At 49.6% G+C, this 15,073-nt stretch overlaps 1 protein-coding gene across 1 annotated transcript in view; it reads right to left on the bottom strand.

Annotated features, from left to right (window-relative positions):
- Positions 1-8,760: 8,760 nt before the first annotated feature.
- Positions 8,761-15,073, bottom strand: part of LOC311121967 (GRB2-associated-binding protein 2-like) — a gene marked incomplete at its 3' end in the record, with an annotated part of 69,033 nt that continues 62,720 nt past the window's right edge. Inside the window, exon 11 of the mRNA XM_084196397.1 lies at positions 8,761-8,907. Coding sequence (XP_084052523.1) covers positions 8,761-8,907 — 147 coding nt within the window. The remainder of the gene's footprint in view (positions 8,908-15,073) is intronic.

Below are 15,073 nucleotides of genomic sequence, written 5' to 3'. Positions count from 1 at the left end.
TGGACTAACTGAATGACTCAGGTCAGGGAGCGGGCCTCATTGGACTAACTGAGTGACTCAGGTCAGGGAGCGGGCCTCATTGGACTAAGTGAGTGACTCAGGTCAGGGAGCGGGCCTCATTGGACTAACTGAATGACTCAGGTCAGGGAGCGGTCCTCATTGGACTAACTGAATGACTCAGGTCAGGGAGCGGGCCTCATTGGACTAACTGAGTGACTCAGGTCAGGGAGCGGGCCTCATTGGACTAACTGAGTGACTCAGGTCAGGGAGCGGGCCTCATTGGACTAACTGAATGACTCAGGTCAGGGAGCGGGCCTCATTGGACTAACTGAATGACTCAGGTCAGGGAGTGGGCCTCATTGGACTAACTGAGTGACTCAGGTCAGGGAGTGGGCCTCATTGGACTAACTGAGTGACTCAGGTCAGGGGGTGGGCCTCATTGGACTAACTGAATGACTCAGGTCAGGGAGTGGGCCTCATTGGACTAACTGAGTGACTCAGGTCAGGGAGTGGGCCTCATTGGACTAACTGAATGACTCAGGTCAGGGAGTGGGCCTCATTGGACTAACTGAGTGACTCAGGTCAGGGAGCGGGCCTCATTGGACTAACTGAATGACTCAGGTCAGGGAGCGGGCCTCATTGGACTAACTGAGTGACTCAGGTCAGGGAGCGGGCCTCATTGGACTAATTGAGTGACTCAGGTCAGGGTGCGGGCCTCATTGGACTAACTGAATGACTCAGGTCAGGGAGCGGGCCTCATTGGACTAACTGAGTGACTCAGGTCAGGGAGCGGGCCTCATTGGACTAACTGAGTGACTCAGGTCAGGGAGTGGGCCTCATTGGACTAACTGAGTGACTCAGGTCAGGGAGTGGCTCTCATTGGACTAACTGAGTGACTCAGGTCAGGGAGTGGGCCTCATTGGACTAACTGAGTGACTCAGGTCAGGGAGCGGGCCTCATTGGACTAACTGAGTGACTCAGGTCAGGGAGCGGGCCTCATTGGACTAACTGAGTGATTCAGGTCAGGGAGCGGGCCTCATTGGACTAACTGAGTGACTCAGGTCAGGGAGCGGGCCTCATTGGACTAACTGAGTGACTCAGGTCAGGGAGAGGGCCTCATTGGACTATGAATGACTCAGGTCAGGGAGCGGGCCTCATTGGACTAACTGAGTGACTCAGGTCAGGGAGCGGGCCTCATTGGACTAATTGAGTGACTCAGGTCAGGGAGCGGGCCTCATTGGACTAACTGAATGACTCAGGTCAGGGAGCGGGCCTCATTGGACTAACTGAGTGACTCAGGTCAGGGAGCGGGCCTCATTGGACTAACTGAGTGACTCAGGTCAGGGAGCGGGCCTCAGGGAGCGGGCCTCATTGGACTAACTGAGTGACTCAGGTCAGGGAGCGGGCCTCATTGGACTAACTGAATGACTCAGGTCAGGGAGCGGGCCTCATTGGACTAACTGAATGACTCAGGTCAGGGAGTGGGCCTCATTGGACTAACTGAGTGACTCAGGTCAGGGAGTGGGCCTCATTGGACTAACTGAGTGACTCAGGTCAGGGAGTGTGCCTCATTGGACAAACTGAGTGACTCAGGTCAGGGGGTGGGCCTCATTGGACTAACTGAATGACTCAGGTCAGGGAGCGGGCCTCATTGGACTAACTGAGTGACTCAGGTCAGGGAGCGGGCCTCATTGGACTAATTGAGTGACTCAGGTCAGGGAGCGGGCCTCATTGGACTAACTGAATGACTCAGGTCAGGGAGCGGGCCTCATTGGACTAACTGAGTGACTCAGGTCAGGGAGCGGGCCTCATTGGACTAACTGAGTGACTCAGGTCAGGGAGCGGGCCTCATTGGACTAACTGAGTGACTCAGGTCAGGGAGCGGGCCTCATTGGACTAACTGAATGACTCAGGTCAGGGAGCGGGCCTCATTGGACTAACTGAATGACTCAGGTCAGGGTGCGGGCCTCATTGGACTAACTGAGTGACTCAGGTCAGGGAGCGGGCCTCATTGGACTAACTGAATGACTCAGGTCAGGGAGCGGGCCTCATTGGACTAACTGAGTGACTCAGGTCAGGGAGTGGGCCTCATTGGACTAATTGAGTGACTCAGGTCAGGGAGCGGGCCTCATTGGACTAACTGAATGACTCAGGTCAGGGAGCGGGCCTCATTGGACTAACTGAGTGACTCAGGTCAGGGAGCGGGCCTCATTGGACTAACTGAATGACTCAGGTCAGGGAGCGGGCCTCATTGGACTAACTGAGTGACTCAGGTCAGGGAGCGGGCCTCATTGGACTAACTGAGTGACTCAGGTCAGGGAGCGGGCCTCATTGGACTAACAGAGTGACTCAGGTCAGGGAGCGGGCCTCATTGGACTAACTGAATGACTCAGGTCAGGGAGCGGGCCTCATTGGACTAACTGAATGACTCAGGTCAGGGTGCGGGCCTCATTGGACTAACTGAGTGACTCAGGTCAGGGAGCGGGCCTCATTGGACTAACTGAATGACTCAGGTCAGGGAGCGGGCCTCATTGGACTAACTGAGTGACTCAGGTCAGGGAGCGGGCCTCATTGGACTAATTGAGTGACTCAGGTCAGGGAGCGGGCCTCATTGGACTAACTGAATGACTCAGGTCAGGGAGCGGGCCTCATTGGACTAACTGAGTGACTCAGGTCAGGGAGCGGGCCTCATTGGACTAACTGAATGACTCAGGTCAGGGAGCGGGCCTCATTGGACTAACTGAGTGACTCAGGTCAGGGAGTGGGCCTCATTGGACTAACTGAGTGACTCAGGTCAGGGAGCGGGCCTCATTGGACTAACTGAATGACTCAGGTCAGGGAGCGGGCCTCAGGGAGCGGGCCTCATTGGACTAACTTAGTGACTCAGGTCAGGGAGCGGGCCTCAGGGAGCGGGCCTCATTGGACTAACTGAGTGACTCAGGTCAGGGAGCGGGCCTCAGGGAGCGGGCCTCATTGGACTAACTGAGTGACTCAGGTCAGGGAGCGGGCCTCATTGGACTAACTGAGTGACTCAGGTCAGGGAGCGGGCCTCAGGGAGCGGGCCTCATTGGACTAACTGAATGACTCAGGTCAGGGAGCGGGCCTCAGGGAGCGGGCCTCAGGGAGCGGGCCTCCACAGTGTTCCTTTGTTTTATCATTAATGTAAAAGACCACTCTACATATTACAACGCAGGTTGACATTTATTGGAATGAGTCTTGTCCTGGAGGCAGAACTGAGTGATTTCCGCTAGATAGACATTTACATAAAAAAAAAAAAACATTTTAGTCATTTTAGCAGACGCTCTTATCCAGAGCGACTTACAGTTAGTGAGTGCATACATTTTCATACTGGCCCCCCGTGGGAATCGAACCCACAACCCTGGCGTTGCAAACGCCATGCTCTACCAACTGAGCTACACGGGACTAGTTGCAAAGTCTAAATTGGTTATATTGCAAAAATAAATTAAAACTAAAATGAGATTTTTGGTCTTCATTTAAGGTTAGAGTCATTAGGGTTAAGGTTTAAAATCAGATTTCCTGACTCTGTGGCTGTGCCAGCTAGCGAGCACTCTGCAGAGCTGCATCCAGAACAAGATTCATCAGGAAAATTGCTAACCTGATATTCCAACATACAGCAAATGTTACAACAACATACAAACATACAACTTCTTCCACTACCATACAAATACTTCTGGACACCTGAAGCAAGTTTTTTTTATTTTATTTTTAACACTTGACTATTTTATTTGATGTCCACAGATTGAGTTTAATATAATACAGGAATAACAAAGTGTTCTTTTGTGTATCCCCAATGTACCACATTTTACCATCACATTGGCGTTGTTTGGCATATTGCTTCACAAAATAATCAAGACAATGTATTTGCATAAATTAATGTTAGTAGAGCCATTTTTGTTTTGTGTTGACACTTCTTTTTTCAACTGAAAAAACACTTAATAAATTAATACATTAATTCACAAGCAATCCAACAACTGGATAAAATGCTTTTACAGTAGTAGCAATAAGAATGGTAAAAATGTCCTCTACTAATACAGTATGTCGACTCAGTAAGTGCTCGTCCCAAATTACACCCTATTCCCTTTAGTGAACTACTTTTGACCAGGGTCAACAGGTCTCTGGTCAAAAATAGTGCACTATATAGGGAATAGGGTGCCATTTGGAAACTCAGCCAGTAAAATATTGACCCTCTGAGCAGCTTCCTCTATTCCACTCAGTCAGGTCTGTCCTTTTTATCACACTACAACAGAACACAATCTACCACCACGACACAACGTACACATCTCATTCACTTACATGTTACTCTCTCAACACAATCAATTACATTATCCATTTCACTTCAGAGACAGAGGGTGCATCCGAGATAGCACCCTATTCCCTATATAGTGCACTATATGAGGGATAGGGTTCCATTTCAGACAGAGAAATAACCATTTTCAGTCACTATCAGTTCTTTGTGAATCACAGTTCACATAGCAAGGCCTTTTTATCAGTGCAAGTCAACTACAGGTCTCTTCCTGTGTAGAAGTACGGATCACTAGTCAACTACAGGTCTCTCCCTGTGTAGAAGTACGGATCACTAGTCAACTACAGGTCTCTCCCTGTGTAGAAGTACGGATCACTAGTCAACTACAGGTCTCTCCCTGTGTAGAAGTACGGATCACTAGTCAACTACAGGTCTCTCCCTGTGTAGAAGTACGGATCACTAGTCAACTACAGGTCTCTCCCTGTGTAGAAGTACGGATCACTAGTCAACTACAGGTCTCTCCCTGTGTAGAAGTACGGATCACTAGTCAACTACAGGTCACTCCCTGTGTAGAAGTACGGATCACTAGTCAACTACAGGTCTCTCCCTGTGTAGAAGTACGGATCACTAGTCAACTACAGGTCTCTCCCTGTGTAGAAGTACGGATCACTAGTCAACTACAGGTCTCTCCCTGTGTAGAAGTACGGATCACTAGTCAACTACAGGTCTCTCCCTGTGTAGAAGTACGGATCACTAGTCAACTACAGGTCTCTTCCTGTGTAGAAGTACGAATCACAAAATTCAACCGTAAAAAAATTGGAGAGAAAAAAAAATCACACTTATTCCGCAAAGATCTGAGCCCAAATTGTTTTGAGCCCCAACATATTTGCATATTACTTCACCCCCCGTGTCAGTAAATATTTTAAATAATAACAACAACAGTAATGATAGAAAACATGAACATGTAACCATTAGCAACCGTCAATAACACCACCGTCGATCTAATCAAAAGCAACTTTTGGCCGTACTGGTCGTTAGTCCTTCAATGCGTCCCAAATTGCACCCTATTCCCTATATAGTGCACTACTTTTGACCAGGGCCTAAAGGGCAATATATGGAATAGGGTCCCATTTGGGACAGAACCCTTAAATAGTGATTCACCTTTTAGTGGTCCCAGCCCACAAAGAAGTACTGGACTTGATTTCATTAATGTACACAAATGAAATATTATTGACAATTATATTTTGCCACCACATTAAAGTGGTTATCAATTAATGTACAATTAATTAATGTATTGCTAACCTGTTTTATAATTATGTTGTAAAAAAAATAATATTCTATGTCCATAATCCCTAGGATAAAGTGACATTCTTTAATCAGAATTCCTGAAATTATAATTAATCATGTCAAGATTTGAGGATAGTTGTAATGAATGCCACTGCTCCTCTTCTGTAGTTTTCTGATAAAGTCTCTGTCCCAAATGGTACCCTAGTCCCTATATAGTGCACTACTTTTGACCAGGCCACATAGGGTGCCATTTGGAATGCATTACAGTTTTCTAAATGGCCCCCAGATTTTATTTTCTTAGTTTTTAAAGTTCGGTTATGGATGCGTTTGGGATTTGGTTTCAATTTGTTTCAAAGAAATGCTTTAACTCAGAATGAACATTATTGTGCAGAAAATGTAAAACGAATCCAAAGCAAAGAAAATACATTTAGAAGAGAAATGAAAACAGTTGTGGACAATAGAAGTGTTGACCTCTATGTTATATATTGACCTCTATGTTACATATTGACCTCTATGTTATATATTGACCTCTACGTCCAATAATCTAACTACACAGTAATGTTCCTCCCACCCTCTTCAGCCTGTCTGTCAGTGCATATGTGTACGTAGGGTGTGTGTCTGTGTTCATGTAGGGTGTGTGTTTGCGTGTGTGTATGTGTTCGTGATAATGTTGTAGTGGTATAGAAACCAGGATATTACCCCTCCTGACACGCTTTTCTCTTTTTGATCACTCTAATTCTCTGGAGTCCATTGGAGAGAGAGGGAGAGAGGGAGAGAGGGAGAGAGGGAGGGAGAGAGAGAGAGAGAGAGAGAGAGAGAGAGAGCGAGAGAGAGAGAGAGAGAGAGAGAGAGAGAGAGAGAGTAGGAAAACTGTTCTAGTGTAGAGCATCAATGAACCAACCCAGATATTTCACACCGCCTTGTATCCCAAATGGCACCCTTTTCCCTTAGTGCACTCCTTTTGACCAGGGCCCATAGGATGCCATTTGGGACACAGCCCTTGTCTCACCACTACAAATCAGATGATCTCTCTCCTTTTATATAGTCTTCATTCTTCCTTTCTGAGCTGTCATCTCTTGTTTAGGAACAGTTGGTCCAACCAGAGTCACCCCGTTAACAGAATAACCAGTATTTATGGATGGGTACGCTTATCTAGCGTAGCCTACATGATTTAAACGAGCTCAATCAACCAACAGCCATTTGAAATTCTCATTAAGGCTCCTGAAGAGAATATTTATTGTAAGGCTGTTATTTAGTGTCCCACGCGAAGCTGAAATGACTGCCTGCAGTGCAGTGAAAATAACCTCCAATGCCATTTTCAGTCCTGCGAGGCTCAGCTGAAATGGTTGATTGAAGTCAGAAAAGAATGGGAGAGCGGGCCTGACGAGCCACCCTGTCCTATCAAGCAAAATGAGACTGCGTCTGTAATATAATATGCATTCCTGATACAATTCACTGACTGGTTGGGTGGTCAGACGATAATAGCAGTTTGACTGGCAGCAAATCGTTTTAAGTAGCTATGTACAGTAGCTAACCTGCTACACGGGAAGAAAACACACTCAAGGTTGTGTTACAGTTCAAATGGCTGTAGAGAAGAACTAAAAGAGTCGTCCCCATAGCTTGACAGAGTCAGAGAAAGACCTAGAAGGAACTGTACAGGTTAGTATTCGGAAGGCAAGTCCCCTGTCAGTTTCAGTCCAGATTCTGCTATAACAGTCACTTTAGGATCTTTGGCAGGTTCAGGTTGGGTCTCTGTCCACCTGCATCAAGCGTTGGCTGCTGCACACAGCACTGATGATCACCACAGAACCCAGCTAGGTTTGGATGATCACCACAGAACCCAGCTAGGTTTGGATGATCACCACAGAACACAGCTAGGTGTTGATGATCACCACAGAACCCAGCTAGGTTTGGATGATCACCACAGAACCCAGCTAGGTTTGGATGATCACCACAGAACCCAGCTAGGTTTGGATGATCACCACAGAACACAGCTAGGTTTGGATGATCACCACAGAACCCAGCTAGGTTTGGATGATCACCACAGAACCCAGCTAGGTTTGGATGATCACCACAGAACACAGCTAGGTTTGGATGATCACCACAGAACACAGCTAGGTTTGGATGATCACCACAGAACCCAGCTAGGTTTGGATGATCACCACAGAACCCAGCTAGGTTTGGATGATCACCACAGAACCCAGCTAGGTTTGGATGATCACCACAGAACCCAGCTAGGTTTGGATGATCACCACAGAACCCAGCTAGGTTTGGATGATCACCACAGAACACAGCTAGGTTTGGATGATCACCACAGAACCCAGCTAGGTTTGGATGATCACCACAGAACCCAGCTAGGTTTGGATGATCACCACAGAACCCAGCTAGGTTTGGATGATCACCACAGAACCCAGCTAGGTTTGGATGATCACCACAGAACACAGCTAGGTTTGGATGATCACCACAGAACACAGCTAGGTTTGGATGATCACCACAGAACCCAGCTAGGTTTGGATGATCACCACAGAACCCAGCTAGGTTTGGATGATCACCACAGAACCCAGCTAGGTTTGGATGATCACCACAGAACCCAGCTAGGTTTGGATGATCACCACAGAACCCAGCTAGGTTTGGATGATCACCACAGAACACAGCTAGGTTTGGATGATCACCACAGAACCCAGCTAGGTTTGGATGATCACCACAGAACCCAGCTAGGTTTGGATGATCACCACAGAACCCAGCTAGGTTTGGATGATCACCACAGAACCCAGCTAGGTTTGGATGATCACCACAGAACCCAGCTAGGTTTGGATGATCACCACAGAACACAGCTAGGTTTGGATGATCACCACAGAACCCAGCTAGGTTTGGATGATCACCACAGAACCCAGCTAGGTTTGGATGATCACCACAGAACACAGCTAGGCGTTAACCTTTTGTCTGCTCTTTTTCAGCTAAGTCCTCATTTCAGTCCTCAACAAATTGTAGTCCTCATTTCAGTCCTCAACTCAATTCAGTCCTCATTTCAGTCCTCAGCTAATTTTAGTCATCACCTGTCCAACAGAGGTACTCTGTGTCTCCACCACCCATAAATGTTCCTTCACTCCTCAAACGGACTTCTGTCAGTAACAGTGTGAAATCCTTTAGGAGATGCTTGTCTTGACATAAGGTAAGGTCGGAGTGCTGTGTCTTTCTCATGGTAACTGTCAGGACTTCACGGTCTTGGGGGCGGGGTCGGTGGACTGTCGGACGTCCGTCCACTCCTGCATGGTGTTCTGGAGGGCCTGCGTCTTCTCCTTGTCCACCTGGACATAGTCCACCTTCTCATCAGATGTCACAGAGGATGTAGAGGGCTGGGGGAAGAGAAGAGAAGAGGAGTGAAGAGAAGAGAAGAGGAGTGAAGAGGAGAGGAGAGGAGAGGAGAGGAGAGGAGAGGAGAGGAGAGGAGAGGAGAGGAGAGGAGAGGAGAGGAGAGGAGAGGAGAGGAGAGGAGGGGAGAGGAGAGGAGAGGAGAGGAGAGGAGAGGAGAGGAGAGGAGAGGAGAGGAGTATTTGAACATAGAAACTGGATAAGTAAAAGACAAACGAAAGAGGTAACTGCGATCTTTAGTTGTGCTCTAAGCGATACACAAACAATGGTCTAACCTGACAAACCTGGCAAAGGACCAGGTGTATCAAAATGTTTGTGTATTTACTATTTAGTGTGTTGGGGCTAAGACATTTACAGAGGGATCCATTTAGACAGATTAACATGACTGTACATGGTGTGTGTTCCAGTCTGTGTGGGTGGGCGGAGCCCGGCCTGGAAGTCCAGTGATAGGTGGTCAATGTGGGTGTGTCAAATCAAATTCAAATCTGTTTATTGGTCAGGTACATCGTTTAGCAGATGTTATAGTGGGTGCAGCTAAATGCTTTTGTTACTAGCTCCTAACAATGCAGTAGAATGCCAAACAAGTACACAGATAATCTAAATTATCTTTAAAATGTTGATAAATTAAGAAATCTCGGAACAAATACAAATAACAACCCAAATAGCACTAAATAGATTACTGTATCAGTAATCCAGATGCAATCTATACGTATTTACACCGGATGAATTTACACAAGATATACTAAGAATGATATTTACAGCAGTAGATATGTTAGAATGATCTATTTTTCGAGAATACAGTATTTAGAAACACAATACAAAACCCCATGGCAAATGGACAGAAAAGCCTGGAATATAAATATATATGTACTGTATATGAATGGTGTTTATAGACATTATGGACAGTATATGAATAGAAAAGGTGTGTTCAGCAGAAGTTATATAGGATGAACCATGACTAGAATACAGTATATACATATGAAGTGGGTAAAACAGTATGTAAACATTATTAAAGTGACCAGTGTTCAATGACTATGTACACAGGGTGGCAGTGTTTAAGGTTTAGGGCAGGGTACTGGCGGTTAAGAGCGTTGGGCCTGCAACCAAAAGGTTGCTGGATCGAATCCCCGAGCCAGCAAGGTAGAAAAATCTGCCGTTCTGCCCTTGAGCAAGGTAGTTAACCCCTAAACAACAATTGCTCCCCGGGCGGCGATAACGTGGACTTCGATTAAGGCAGTCCCCCGTACCTCTCTGGGTTAAATGCGGAAGACACATTTCAATTGAATGCATTCAGTTGTGTAACTCACTAGGTATCCCCCTTTCCCTTTCCTTTAGTGGGCAGAAGCCGGCTAGTGGTGACAGTTTAACAGTCTGATGGCTGGAGATAGAAGCTGTTTATCAGCTTTGATGAACCTGTACTGTCCCCTCCTTCTGGATGGTAGCGGGGTGAACAGGCCGTGGCTCGGGTGGCTGATGTACTTGAGGATCTTCTTGGCCTCCCTGTGACTCTGTAGATGTCCTGGAGGGCAGGAAGTGGGCCACCGATGAGGTGTTGGGCTGACCGCACCACCCTGTGGAGAGCCCTGTGGTGACACAGCCCGACAGAATGCTCTCTCTGTCACAACTCCGGTCTCAGATGTGTAGAGCTGGGGGTACTACCCCTTAGCCACAGAGGAGATGTTGTAGGACCCAAATGAAACACCCAAGGCAATACTCCAGGCAAGTAGATTTAATGTTCCAAAACAGGAGGCAAAACAAAACAACTCCACGAGGGGAGAAAAACAAACTAAAGATAACTTAGAACAACTTACTAGGACTGACACGGTGGGACAAAGCAGGAGACACATAGTCAGGACGCAATAACCAAGTGAGAAACAAGGGGAAAACACACAGCTAAAATACTAAAGGGAAAACAAGGCACAGGTGACCTGGATCAAACTAATGAGGACACATGAGGAAGAACAAAGGCAAAGGGGAACACAGCTGACCTCTAGAGGCCAGGAGACAAACAGGAGAAGCAGGAAGCTGACAGGACCCCCTCCTCTAGGAACGACTCCTGACGTTCCTTCCAGAACACCCTGGCCTCAGGGTGCGAAAATCTCGGACCAACCCTGGATCCAGGATGTCCCTGGCTGGAACCCAGGAGCGCTCCTCTGGCCCGTAGCCCTCCCAGTCCACCAGATACTGCAGAGAGTTCTGGACCCTCCGGGAGTCCAGTATCCGGCGGACTGTGTAGGCTGGCTGGCCGTCAATAATCCTGGGAGGTGGCGGGGGTCTGCGTGGGGGGGCAAAGGGAGAAGACAAGACAGGTTTAATAAGTGAGACATGGAAAGTGGGGTTAATACGAAGGGAGCGAGGGAGAACCAAACGATAAGACACAGGGTTAACCTTTCTAGCAATGCGGAAAGGGCCGATGTATCTCTGGGAAAGCTTCTTGGATTCGACCCGGAGGGGCAGGTTCTTAGTGGCCAACCAAACTCTCTGACCAGCTCGGAAACTAGGGGCCGTCCGGCGGTGGCGATTAGCCTGACTTTGGTATCTCTGGGAGGTCTGAAGGAGGGCACGCCTGGCCTTCTTCCAGGTCCGCCTACAGCGTTGGACAAAGCGCTGGGCCGAGGGAACACCAACCTGCGCCTCCTCCTCTGGAAATAATGGAGGGTTGTAACCGAACTGGCATTCGAATGGGGACAATCCGGTGGCTGAGGACTGGAGGGTGTTGTGGGCATATTCAGCCCAAATGATATAGGTGGCCCAAGACGTGGGATTACTGGCCGCCATACACCGCAGGGTGGTCTCCAGATCCTGATTAACCCGTTCCGTTTGGCCATTAGACTCTGGATGGAACCCCGACGATAGGCTGGCTGTGGCCCCAACAAGCCTGCAGAAGGCCCCCCAAAACCGGGACGAGAATTGGGGACCTCGGTCAGAGACCACGTCCAGGGGAATACCAAATATCCGGAAGACATGGTTCATGAGGAGCTCAGCAGTCTCCTTAGCCGAGGGCAGCTTGGGCAGGGGGATAAACCGGGCAGCCTTAGAGAACCGGTCTACCACCACTAGGATGACGGTGTTGCCCTGGGATAGAGGAAGTCCCGTAACAAAGTCCAGAGAAAGGTGTGACCATGGCCTTCGAGGAACAGGTAAGGGATGGAGCAGTCCCTGGGGTCGCTGGCGTGTCGACTTTCCCTGGTTGCACACAGGGCAGGCCTCAACATAGCCCTGCACGTCCTTCTTGATGGACGGCCACCAAAACCGCCGTCGGAGGAACTCCAGTGTGCGAGCACTGCCTGGATGGCATGTCAAGGGCGACTCATGACCCCACTGCAAGACGCGGGCCCGAACAGAGAGAGGAACGTACAGGCGACCGGCAGGACCACCGCCTGGATCGGGCTCCTGGACAAGAGCTTCTCGTACCCCTCTTTCTAGTTCCCACTGAAGAGGTGCGACGATCCTAGACCTCGGAATAATCGATGCCAAGGGCTTCTCTTGTACCTCGGGAGAGTAGACTCGAGACAGAGCATCCGGCTTGACGTTCTTGGTGCCAGGTCGGTAAGTCAGGAGGAACTGGAATCGATTAAAGAAAAGAGACCATCGTGCTTGCCGAGGGTTCATCCGCTTAGCCTGTTGGAGATATTCCAGGTTCTTGTGGTCTGTGAGAACCTGGAAAGGGTGCTGAGCCCCCTCAAGCCAATGGCGCCACTCCTCCAAGGCCAGTTTTACCGCAAGCAACTCTAGATCCCCCACGTGGTAGTTGCGCTCGGCCTCAGACAGGCGGCGAGACATGAAGGCACAAGGGTGTAATCTCCCATCCGCACCCCTCTGTGACAGGACGGCTCCTACCCCCACTTCTGAGGCGTCCACCTCCACCACGAAAGGTCTTTCTGGGTCAGGGGTCACCAGAATCGGAGCAGAAGTGAAGCGGCGCTTGAGATCCTCGAAGGCCCCTGCTGCTTCCGGACCCCAGTGAATCTTGGTCCCTCCTCCCTTGGTAAGCGTCGTCAAGGGGGCTACCACCGAGCTGAAATTCTTGATGAACTTCCGATAGAAGTTAGAAAAGCCAATGAACCGTTGAACCTCCTTGACCGTGGCAGGTGTGGGCCAATCGTGGACCGCCTTGACCTTCTTGGGATCCATCTCTAGGTGCCCGGGAGTGACAATAAACCCGAGAAACTGAGTCTGAGAAACATGAAATTCACACTTCTCAGGCTTAACATAGAGGTGATTGTCAAGGAGCCTCTGGAGAACCCGGCTAACATGCCCCTCATGCTCCTTCAGTGACCTCGAGAAGATGAGGATATCGTCCAGGTACACGAAGACGAACAGATTAAGCATATCCCGGAGAACATCATTAATCAGGGCTTGGAATACTGCGGGGGCATTGGTGAGCCCGAACGGCATCACCCGATATTCATAGTGTCCCGTGGGCGTGTTGAACGCCGTCTTCCATTCGTCTCCTGGCCGGATCCGCACGAGATGGTAAGCATTGCGGAGATCCAGCTTAGTAAAAATGGAAGCCCCTTGAAGCAGCTCAAAAGCAGTGGCCATGAGAGGAAGGGGGTATCGATTCCGAACCGTGATCTTGTTGAGTCCCCGGTAATCAATACAAGGCCTAAGACCCCCGTCTTTCTTTTCAACAAAAAAGAAGCCCGCCCCAGCCGGGGAAGTAGAGGCATAGATGAGGCCGGCTGCCAAGGACTCCTTAATGTAGGTGTCCATAGCTGCGTGCTCGGGGGAGGACAAGGAAAAGATCCGACCTCTAGGAGGGCAGCACCCAGGGAGTAGATCAATGGCACAGTCATACGTGCGATGAGGCGGTAAGGCAGTAGCCCGGGCCTTGCTGAACACTGCCTTGAACCGATGGTAAACACTGGGGACTCGGGAGACGTCAACAGACTCTTGAAACTGGGTACTAGGGGCTGAGGGACTCTGAAGCATGCAGGTGAGTTGGCAAGTGGGACCCCAGCTGAGAATGGTGCCAGTAGGCCAGTCGATCTGGGGATTATGTCTGCATAGCCAAGGGTGACCCAGGATAATAGGATACTCGGGAGAGTCAATGAGATAGAAGGTCTCCTCCTGCTGGTGTTGAGAGATGGTAAGTCGCAGGGACTGAGTCGCCTCAGTAACCTTTCCTGGTTCCAGAGGTCTGCCATCTAAGGCTGTAACTGCCTGGGGTTGAGGAAGTAGTTGGGTAGGGATCTTAAGTTCCTTAGCCAAGGTTACATCCATAAAATCACCTGCGGCACCGGAATCGATCATAGCCTGGACCCGATGCTGGTGGCCCTCCCAGGACAGAGTGGCTGGAATAGCTAGGACCGCGTTAGTAGGAGGAGCTCTAATTTTCCCCATCACAACCCTCCTGTAGCTGGGCGGGGACAGGCGTTTCCCGAAAGCTCGGGGCAAGTGGAGCGGAAGTGGCCGGCAACCCCGCAGTAGAGGCACCGACGCTCCCTCATGCGACGTTCCCTTTCGTTGGGAGAAAGCCTGGAACGGCCTAACTGCATGCTCTCCGGGGAATCCTGGGGCAGTTCAGGCGCCGGGGCAGCTCTGAATGACGGAGTCCAAACAGGAAAAACAGAGCTGCTCAGAGGAACTTGGGACTGAGACACCTGACGGCGAGCCGTTCTCCGCTCTCTTAGACGATTGTCCAGGCGGATGGCCAAGGCTATGAGGGACTCGAGATCTCCAGCTGGTTCTCGGGTGGCTAACTCATCTTGAAGGGGCTCAGATAACCCTCCCTGAAAGCAGACCCTCAGCGCTTCATCATTCCATCCGCTCCTTGCTGCTATGGTCCGGAAATCAATGGCAAAATCTGCCGTGCTTCGGGGGCCCTGACGGAGAGACAGTAGGCGCTTGGAAGCCTCCCGCCCACTGACAGGATGATCGAACACCCGCTTGAACTCTTCTACAAATGCAGCGTGGGAGTCACAACAGACCTCCTGGGACTGCCACACCGCAGAAGCCCAGGCGAGCGCCTTTTCTGAAAGAAGGGTAATGATGTAGGCAATCTTGGAACGGTCTGTGGGAAAACTTGAGGGTTGGAGCTCGAAGGTGAGGGAGCATTGGGTGAGGAAACCCTGGCAAGAGCTTGGATCCCCAGAAAAGGGCTTGGGAGGTGGTAGTCGGGGCTCCGCCAACCGAGAAGGCCTGTCG

This window comes from Coregonus lavaretus, assembly GCF_964263955.1.
Source record: "Coregonus lavaretus genome assembly, contig: HAP1_SCAFFOLD_329, whole genome shotgun sequence".
Lineage (NCBI taxonomy): Eukaryota > Metazoa > Chordata > Actinopteri > Salmoniformes > Salmonidae > Coregonus > Coregonus lavaretus.
This window is presented reverse-complemented; position numbering and strand designations above follow the sequence as displayed.